The sequence below is a fragment of the Syngnathus acus genome, chromosome 5, assembly GCF_901709675.1.
Source record: "Syngnathus acus chromosome 5, fSynAcu1.2, whole genome shotgun sequence".
NCBI lineage: Eukaryota > Metazoa > Chordata > Actinopteri > Syngnathiformes > Syngnathidae > Syngnathus > Syngnathus acus.
In genome coordinates, this window is record NC_051091.1 from 2641347 (window position 1) to 2651618 (window position 10272).

The window sequence follows — 10272 nt, forward strand, 5'->3', positions numbered from 1 at the left end:
TCTGTGTTAACCCATGCGGCAACAGCGACACATGGCTGGAGTCATTTAGACCTCAGGCAGATTCAGATTGGATTTTTTTTGTGTGTGAAATAAATGAGTTTCTTTTTACAAATATGGTCTTAAGTACCAGCATGCTCTCAAAAGCTAAAAGAACTGTCTATCCACAGCGCACACGTTTTTAAATTAAACAGTTTGCTAGGTTAATTGTGGATCACAAGCGGCTGCTGCTTTGACTTGTATGAAAATGACATAAATGACAACATATTTTCACATTACAATGTTTTTTTAATTGCTCAATAAGCCATATTGCAGCAAGTGATGATGCATCACAACGTAAGAACACAAGTCTACTCAAGACTAAAAAAACTAATTATACATTTGTTACTTTGCAACAATAACATTGCAACAGATCATACTGTTTTTCAACTCAAAGCTTTTATGAATAAAAGACTATTATTCATTGACCTTAAAACAGATCATAACTTGATGTCCACAGAAAGGACAAAATAATAATACATCATCATGGCATGACAAATGAAAAATATTATCACTAAACAACAGTGATTGCATGTCTTAATGGATTCTTTCACAAAATGCAAATATAATTCAGTCATAATTCAAATCTCAAGTAGTGAGATTCACCAGAATAGATCATACAACATGCATGAAAAACATTCTTGCAAAAGATGCTTTGCTATTTTTTCCCTATTGGAAAATTCCTCCAACACAAAGTAGGAGATCAATATGATCAGAAGTAACATGATCCTGTAAGAATACATGAAAAGATTCACAAATGGTTAATAATGATTGTCAAGGCAATCAGACTCTTTATGCAACATGCACAACAAGATATTATTATTGCTGTTGTTTCCATAGGACCTCAACCAGCAAGACAAAATGATCAATATGATCAATAACAAATGAACATTTTCATATTTGAAAAAATATGGAAAAGAAGAAAATTGCAATTGCAATCAGATGTGATGAATGCATCGTGCATAACAAAAGATATTCCGTCGATAGTTTCCATTGGAAATAAAACAAGTTGTCATGAGAACGGCTCATGGGAGTCACTCGAGTCTGTCTACCAGGGCCTCCAGGGGGCGCTGTGGGACAAGCACTCCTTGCTGCTGCTGCTGCTGCTGCTGCTGCTGCTGATGCTGCTGCTGCTGCTGCTGCCGCGGCCCGGAGAGCTGGGAGGAGAAAAGTCCTCCTCCGCCACACTGTTCTCACAGGAAGACTCGAGTCGTTCAAAGCGTGCCCCGGTTGGAGGGACGGACTGGAGTCTCCTGAGGACGCAAACGGTCATCTCCAGAATGTCCGCCTTCTCCATCTTAGAGTCTTTGTGCTGCCGGAGGAACTCGGCGGACAGGAGAGACTTGAGCTGCTCGATGCTGCTGTTGATTCGCTCTCGCCGGAACTTTTCCACCAGAGGCTTTCGAATCTGCACAGGGAACAAACCAGGATGAGGACGCTTGTCCAGCAGCGAGTGTGCGACGATGATGAAGAGGGGACGATGGAGATGAACGTACCTTGTGAGTGGGAGTCAGTGAGTCTTGCAGAGAGATTGCAGGTGCCATGGCTGGATGCATTTGTGTGCTGTCCATGCACAGTGTGTTCTCCCTGCTCTTCATGCCTCCTACTTATAGTCCCGCATCTCCATATCAATGTGGGCCTCTGAGCTTTCTCACGCTGGCAGGCAGCCAATCAGAGAGCAGCGTGGGGGGGCACAATAGTTACGTCTCAGGGGAGCAGCTGGACCACTGCAAAGGACCTAAGGGAGGCTTTTTGAGGGCTCTGGTGGGAAAGTGCTGACCCTGTAGAGAGCACATCTGCTGCCATCAATGGCTTTGACCTGCCACACGCCATTATGAGTCTTCGTGACGTCAAACAGGGAGAACGCATTCCTCTATGTGCATCCTTAAGAAATAACCAGTCGAGTCATTTTTATATCAGTTGTGTGATGTGTCTGATTTGACCTTTGTCAAAATAGTCGAGGTCGAATATCTCCTCGTCGGGAAGGAAAGTGTCACGTTTATCAAACACGTGTGTGTTGTTCACGTGTGTTGACGATCCACTTGTTGCTCACGAGACACGTCGGTGGGAAGCGCTCGCGAGCCCGCGGGCCAAAGTTGACCCCACACGCCTAAACGCTCCGCTTAGCTGACGGCGTGAATGGGGCTAACTGATGGGCTGCATAATGACACGCGCTCGCATTGTGGCCGCTGTGGGAAAGCGCGCCAGAGTCTCTCTCAGGGCGGATGAGCGACAATTGAAGCTGACTTTTGACCTCTGGTTATGGGATGAGCACACAATCAGGATCCAACTAGAACCCAATTTAACTACCTAGCTACAATGTCACATCTGCTATCTTAGCACGTGTGTTTGGTTTTTAAACACACGTTTTTAATGAATACATTCAGACACTTGTAATTTCCATCCCGTTTTTCCAACAGGACATTATTTCAAATTGAAAGTGCAGAAGATACTAACATAACTTGGTTATTCCTGCTTTGGTCTGTGTCTTGCCAGACAACAGGCAAAGATGTTGATCATTGTTGTTCTATATTGGCTCATTTTGAAAGCCTGACATGACGAGCGTGTGAAAGTGCGTCGTGATGAGGGTACCACCAGCGGGCTGCTATTCTCCAAACTCCAAAGGGAATAGGCACACTTCAGGAAACAGCTGCTGTCATTGGCCAATGGCGCCCGTTCCCTCCAGATGTCCCCTTTTGTGTGTGTGTGTGTGTGTGTAACCCGATCAGCCTTCATGCCCGTCCGTGTCTTTGGGCTTGCTTTTGAAGCAGCGTGTGTGGGAAAGCGGCCCGGAGCTTCTGCTCGTAAGTCCCAGCAGTCACCATCAGACTGCTGCATGCCTGACAAGCGCCACAAGAACCAAAGTCCCGCAACACAAACAATAAGTTGACTAAAAATCAAGTTTGTCCGTCATGGCGTCCCTGCGGGTGTGTTTAGTGGCGCCCGCCTAATGAGACACGCTTGCGTGCGTTGGTGGAAGTGTGGGAACCGGAGGAGGGGGGCCCTCCCTGAGGAATCCCCCTGGGACAAAAGCCCCGGAGACGCGACTTCACACACACACACCCTGACGTCCATCCGATTTGCACGTGCATCTGTTAGCATCTTGGCATAATGGCCTCAGTAGCGACCTTCAAATGTCTGAGTGCGTTTGAGTTTTAAAAACAGTAACTCAGTAACAAGACAATAGCGATGCCATTCTTTTCCCATAAATTCATCATCATTCAATTCCAGGTTTGGTCCATAACATGTCAGAAAATTAAGTTTGGCGATGGCACCAAACGATTGCTTGATTCTCAAAACAATCAACAATTCATCTGATCATTGATTAGTTGCTAATTGTGAGACCGTTAAGTTTTGTATGGATTTTTTTTTCTTCACTGTTTCTCATCATCAGTTGTGGTAGCGATCCCCCCCACTCCCAACCAGCATTATCATGGCGTGTGCCGGGTCAAAGCTATTGATGTGCTCTCTCAGGGTCACCGCTTTCCCACGTGTCAATGGAGTCACACACACAAACACACACACCCACACAGGATGACATCTGGAGGGAACGGGCGCCATTGGCCGATGACAGCAGCTGTTTCCTGAAGCGTGCCAAATCCCTTTGGAGTTTGGAGAACAGCGGCCTGCTGGTGGCGCCCCAAACCAGTGAATTCAATACAAGCAAAGCGACGCAAGCGCAAGGCACACCTGGACAATAGGCAAGTGGCTGGGCCAGCTGATTGGTAGACGCAAGGAACCGGTTTGACCAGATCAGGTAGAAAAGAAAACTTACAGAGCAAAAACGGGACACAGGCGAAATATTGTCAGTTTGTAAAAACGACGTGCAAAATGTTCTTTACTACAATGTCAAGAAGATTTTTTAGTTGTTTTTCGTTGCTGACTCATTTTCTATCTGTTAATTCTTGTTGTCATTTACGATTGTCATATTGATGTGCTGAGGATTGTGTGCTCATCTCAGAGGTCAAAGGTCATCTTCTAATGTCGATCATCTGCCCTGAGAGAGACTCTGGCGCGCTTTCCCATAGCGGCCACAATGCAAGCGCACGTCATTATGCAGCCCATCGGTTTGCCCCTTTCGTGCAGTCAGCTAAGCGGAGCGTTTGGCGTGTGGGGTCAACTTTGGCCCGCGGGCTCGCGAGCGCTTCCCACCGACGTGTCTCGTGAGCAACAAGTGGATCGTCAACACGTGAACAACACACACGTGTTTGAAAATGTGTTTCGAGGCACTCTGCTAATATCGTTCACATTGACGGATCGAAAACTGTGATTACTCCTTACTTTTTTCCCATACCTCGCCTTTCAAAACCACCTGCCTCTTTTTGAAAACAACAAACGGAGGTAATCTGCAACTGACTTTTAGGCGACACGTGAGCACCGATGCGAAAATAAATGCGACACTTTCCTTACCGACGAGGAGATATTTTAACTCGACCATTTTGACAGGTCAAAACACACAACTCCCACTGATATAAAAAAATGACCCGACTGGTTATTTCTTAAGGATGCACATAGAGGAATGCGTTCTCCCTGTTTGACGTCACGAAGACTCATAATGGCGTGTGGCAGGTCAAAGTCATTGATGGCAGCAGATGTGCTCTCTACAGGGTCAGCACTTTCCCACCAGAGCCCTCACAAAGCCTCCCTTAGGTCCCTTGCAGTGGTCCAGCTGCTCCCCTGAGACGTAACTATTGTGCCCCCCCACGCTGCTGTCTGATTGGCTGCCTGCCAGCGTGAGAAAGCGCAGAGGCCCACATTGATATGGAGATGCGGGACTATAAGTAGGAGGCATGAAGAGCAGGGAGAACACACTGTGCATGGACAGCACACAAATGCATCCAGCCATGGCACCTGCAATCTCTCTGCAAGACTCACTGACTCCCACTCACAAGGTACGTTCATCTCCATCGTCCCCTCTTCATCATCGTCGCACACTCGCTGCTGGACAAGCGTCCTCATCCTGGTTTGTTCCCTGTGCAGATTCGAAAGCCTCTGGTGGAAAAGTTCCGGCGAGAGCGAATCAACAGCAGCATCGAGCAGCTCAAGTCTCTCCTGTCCGCCGAGTTCCTCCGGCAGCACAACGACTCCAAGATGGAGAAGGCGGACATCCTGGAGATGACCGTTTGCGTCCTCAGGAGACTCCAGTCCGTCACTCCGGCCGGGGCGCGCTTTGGCCGGCTCGGGTTTTCCTTGGAGGAGAAGAGCGTGGCAGAGGAAGACTTGTCTCCTCTCAGCTCTCCGGGCCGCGGTAGCAGCAGCAGCAGCAGCAAGGAGGAGCGCTCGTCCCAAAGCGTCCCCTGGAGGCCCTGGTAGACCGACTCAACTGACTCCCATGAGCCGTTCTCATGACAACTTGTTTTATTTCCGATGGAAACTATCGACGGAATATCTTTTGTTATGCATGATGCATTTATCACATCTGATTGCAATTTTCTTCTTTTCCGTATATTTTCAAATATGAAAATGTTCATTTGTTATTGATCATATTGATCATTTTGTCTTGCTGGTTGATGTCCTATGGAAACAACAGCAATAATAATATCTTGTTGTGCATGTTGCATAAAGAGTCTGATTGCCTTGACAATCATTATTAACCATTTGTGAATCTTTTCATGTATTCCTACAGGATCATGTTACTTCTGATCATATTGATCTCCTACTTTTTGTTGGAGGAATTTTCCAATCGGGAAAAAATAGCAAAGCATCTTTTGCAAGAATGTTTTTCATGCATGTTGTATGATCTATTCTGGTGAATCTCATTAGAGTCCGATTGCTTCGACAATCATTATTAACCATTTGTGAATCTCTTCATGTATTCTTACATGATCACAATGTTCATTTTCTTGTGTGTTATTGATTATATTGATCTCAGCTGTTTGCTAGAGTTATTTTCCTATCGGTAAAATAGCAAAACGGTATTTTTTTATCATGCATGTTGCATGACTCACATTGTAATTTTGCAAGGTTATTTTGTGACATTCTTATGGATATGGTTCCAATTTTGTTACTGATCATGTTGATTATTTTTTTCTGGGTGACCTTTTCCATGAAAACGAAAGCAATACTCGTTGTTTATTTAAAGCCTTTTGACACATTTTTGTATGTCAATGATGTTACTCCATCATGTGATTGATCATATTGATCTCCAGTTTTTGCTGGGTTACTTTTCCTATGGAAACAATAGCAATAATATCTTAAAATAACATGTATGTGGCATTAAAATTATGATTGCTTTAGCGATTGTATTTTTGATTGTTGTAAGACCTTTTGATACATTATTGTATGCAAACGTGAGGACATTGTGTTTTATAGCAATGTTCTGGATCATACTGATCTTCTGATTGCTCATGTAAGATAAAAAAAAAAGATTGTCTTCTCAGTCTAATGTCAGATTGACATTCTGACCTGTTTTAAGGTGGCTTTTGTCACATCAATGTCTTTGTTAGTGTCTTTTGTAAAGACAAATGTGTCTCATCACATTGCTGAGTTGAGTCTTTGTCACTAAACAAAAATGTCATCGTAAACACTTTGTGTTGTGATTTGATTTTGTATTACCAATTTACTGCATAGCATTGTCAGATTCTATATTTTTTTATTGGTAAATATAACAAAAATATATAATAATTATAACTTCTTCATCTATCAATACAGCCATCCAACTTTGACTCATTGAAATAAAAAATAAAAAATCTGCGACAAGTATAAAAACGATGCTTGAGTAAATATAAATAACATGAATAGAAAAAGAATTCCCATTCGTCAATGCCGGAATTTAAATGAAGTAGCGTACCACCCCGGACCATAAAAATAAATGCACACAACACCCCGTAATGAAATTTCTCTCAGGCAGAAATGATAATAAGAACATAACATAATTTAACATGATATAGTTTTCTAAAAATTTGCCTCGAGCATGATTTAACGTCCAAATGGCAGCTGGTAAGAGTCTGCACTTAATTTCTTCTGTAAATGTTCGGTGTAGTTCTGTGCTAAGCTAACCCGAAAGTAGCTTGCCTACTTTGCGCATGCGTCCGTACAGCAACGTTAATATTCATTGTTTTATTACATTTCATATCAGTGTCCTTTTTTTCTGTTTTGATTTTTTTGTTTATGAACGTGCAGGCTTATCCTTATTAATGTGATTTTTCTTGAATTTTACACCCCTGATGCCATTCAGTGCAAGGTAAGGGCAAATGTCCAATGTGAGTTGTATTGTGCAATGTGGGTTCATATATGTTTCAAATTCAATTGCAAAAATACTTTACTTATCCTAAAAGGGAAAAAGGAAAGAAAGAATACACAATATTAAATACTAATGATGATAACTTAAATAATGATAATATAGAAGAAATACATTTATGTTTTGCATTTTTATTGGAGGTAGATCATTTTGACTTGGTCAGCTGAAAAGGCCATCCCTGTTGTAAACAGTTCTTATCTTGGTTATTACCTCTGCTCCATCTGTGCAGAGGTTCATTTTTGCCCCCACCCTGGACATGACTGGACATGGCCAAGTGCCTTCCCGTATCCCCCTCGTGCCCCCACCCCTCCACACAGGGACCTGGGAGCCGTGGTGACACACGACTTCCCACACTGGTGAAAGGCGGCCATCACAATAGAAGTGTGTCTAGTCCCACAAAAGCCTCGGCGCGATTCCCAGGCCTTTACGGGAGGCCATTTGATTCAGCCGCCATCTGCCCGCCGCCCAACCATGATCCGCTCGTGGGAAACGCACAACAGCCTCAAGACACACACACACACACACCCACAGGTCATGTAACTGTTACCATGGCAACAGCATGGAACGATTAACAAGAAAGATGAAAATGATGGCTGACAGGAAGAAAAATAAATTGAGGAAAAGGTTTTGATGGAAAGATAGAAGGAAGGAACATGATGGATGGATGGATGGATGGATGGATGGATGGATGGATGGATGGATGGATGGATGGATGGATGGATGGATGGATGGATGGAAGAAAGACGTATGCATGACTAATGCAGGAAGACTGAAGGATGGAAGAATGGTGATAAGGAGTGATGATGATGAAGAAGCTATGGGGAAAGTAATGAAGGAGGGAGGAAGCTCACTGTAAAGGAGGAGGAAATAACGGATGGCTGGGTGGTAGAAGAAAGATAGGAAGAAGGAAGGATGGAAGCAAAAAGAAAGCTGTTGGAAAATAAGCAAGAAAGAAGGGAAAAGGTAATATAAGAAAGGAAGGAAGGAAGGAAGGAAGGAAGGAAGGAAGGAAGGAAGGAAGGAAGGAAGGAAGGAAGGACTCATGCAGAATCATCCGTCATTTTATTCCACATTCTTTGATGCGATTTAGAATGATCATTTATGATTGGACACTTCCACTCTATCCAAAATAGTAAAGCATCCTTTCCATATTTCATCAATATTTTTCCTTGTGACTGTTTTCAAGTGAGACTCTGTCGCACGCTTGAGTCTCACGCTCGGTCCTCATCTGGGAGTCCCGTGGAGGGGGTGTCGGTCGTTTGGGTCGTGTCCACCCAAGGAGGAACATTTTCCCACTGACCTTCTGTGAACCGACTGGCGGCCCACCTGCTCCGTCTAACGCGCCATTCACGCCATTGTCCCCCGCCCGTAGCGCAGCGGCCTGTGATTGGCTGCCGGTGAGCATAAATGAGACACGCTGGATCGGCACGTCTCATCGCACTCACTTGGATTCCAAAGCATAAGACATCATGTCTCTGTACGTAGACCTCGAACTTCAGGACAGCATCAAGGAGCAGCTCTTCAGGTGAGGCACCATTCATTGGCATCTTGTTTGCTTTTATTTTTGTGTAGTTTAATGTCATACTCCTAATATTTTGGTTCCCTTACTTAGTGACACAAGTGGGTAAAAATATTAGAACAGCCAAAACTACATCTGACTGTCAGCTGTTCCTAACGTTTGTAATTTTATGGAGAGACACAGATGCATCAAAATATTAGGAACAGCCTTCAGTTGGATGTAGGTAAAGCCCTTCCTGTCACCTTAGTGAAGGTCAAAACATTAGGAACAGCCTTCATTCAGGTGAAAATGCATAGAGCTAAATAATGAACCAAAATATTAGGAACAGCTCTGAGTTGGATACATTTGTTATCAATGTATATAAAGCACCAAATCAGGGTCAACATTTGATTTTGTTTTCTAATTCTATCCGTCCCAATTTGACCAGTTGACAAAGATTAAATGCTTTTCTTTTGTTCAGGTGCAAGCTGCACACACTGGAGAAGAAATGCAGCGGTGGCTTGGAGAAAGTGCGCGCCCTGCTGGAGGATCTGGTACTGCAGCGTGGGCTCCCGCTGACCGAGCTCCTGGAGAAGACCAAGTGTTTCCTAACGCTGCGCAGGACGCTGCTTTCTCACCAGGGTTACTCCAAACCCGCCCGGGAACTCCTGCGGCTTTTCACCGACGCGGACGAGGACCTGGCGCCACTTTGCTGCTAGCCTCTCACCAACAATCGACTCCACAAAGACTCATTGCAAAGCGTGTTTGCCTCACTCAGGCAGTTTTGGAGGCGGAGAGACCGTTGGTGGCGGATCGTTGATGACTTTGCTGCTATTTTTGTCCCCACACAAAGTGTCTTATGGTTGTGTTTTCTTTGCAACCGCTCAATTTAACTTTTGGCTGCAATCGTTTTTTGGATTGCCTTCGGAGCAGAATGTGCTTAGTCAAACTAAACCATGTGAAAATGTGGCATAGCGCATTTCCCATACATGTCCTGCCTTGTTTCAAGGGCTCACTTGCATTATATACCTTTTATTTTGTTTAAAAGGACTTCGCCTATTTGCATATGTTGTATGCTTTCAGTTTGTTTTGTGTTCTTGACATTTTTTTTAAATGAAAGAATAAATAATGCAAGATGCACAATGTATGTGCGCCTCACTTGTTTCATCTTTTTGACACTGAAGGGCAATTTGGAGTCTTCAGTGAAGCTAACGTGATTTGAATTTGTGAGTCAAAGTATACCTGCAGAACATGCAAACGCCACGCTGTAGTGCGGGAGTTTAGACTCAAACACAGAACCCCTGAACTGTGAGGCAGTATGTGCCATCCACAAGGCCACTGAGCTGGCCCGTAGTGACAAAATGGGAAAAACGAAATAAAATTCATAAAGCATCTTCAGCATTCCCATTTGTAAGGGCACTAAAATCATCCATCCGTTTTCTATACCGCTTGTCCCCACGGGGGTCACGGGCATGCTGGAGCCTATCCCAGCAGTCAT

General features: G+C 44.1%; 2 protein-coding genes across 2 annotated transcripts; one reads left to right on the forward strand and one right to left on the reverse strand.

The window, feature by feature from the left end:
* Positions 1-264: 264 nt before the first annotated feature.
* Positions 265-1633, reverse strand: LOC119122863 (transcription factor HES-5-like). Its single transcript, XM_037251492.1, has 2 exons — positions 1533-1633; positions 265-1444 (listed from the first exon to the last, which is right to left on the reverse strand). Exons 1-2 carry the CDS (start codon positions 1605-1607, stop codon positions 1085-1087), a joined length of 435 nt encoding a protein of 144 aa, XP_037107387.1. The 5' UTR covers positions 1608-1633; the 3' UTR covers positions 265-1084.
* A 2894-nt stretch (positions 1634-4527) lies between these two features.
* On the forward strand, positions 4528-5379 carry LOC119122864 (transcription factor HES-5-like). The gene is made up of 2 exons (XM_037251493.1): positions 4528-4928; positions 5017-5379. The coding sequence occupies exons 1-2, from the start codon at positions 4827-4829 to the stop codon at positions 5347-5349; spliced, it is 435 nt and encodes a 144-aa protein (XP_037107388.1). The 5' UTR covers positions 4528-4826; the 3' UTR covers positions 5350-5379.
* The last annotated feature ends 4893 nt before the right edge of the window (positions 5380-10272 follow it).

What these genes read in the sequence shown, in the direction of transcription:
- LOC119122863 (XM_037251492.1), bottom strand. Translation starts at nt 1,607, where the DNA reads ATGGACAGCACACAAATGCATCCAGCCATGGCACCTGCAATCTCTCTG. An exon ending in CACTGACTCCCACTCACAAG is followed by an intron (nt 1,445 to 1,532) that starts GTACGTTCATCT and finishes TTCCCTGTGCAG; the next exon opens with ATTCGAAAGCCTCTGGTGGA.
- LOC119122864 (XM_037251493.1), top strand. Translation starts at nt 4,827, where the DNA reads ATGAAGAGCAGGGAGAACACACTGTGCATGGACAGCACACAAATGCAT. An exon ending in CACTGACTCCCACTCACAAG is followed by an intron (nt 4,929 to 5,016) that starts GTACGTTCATCT and finishes TTCCCTGTGCAG; the next exon opens with ATTCGAAAGCCTCTGGTGGA.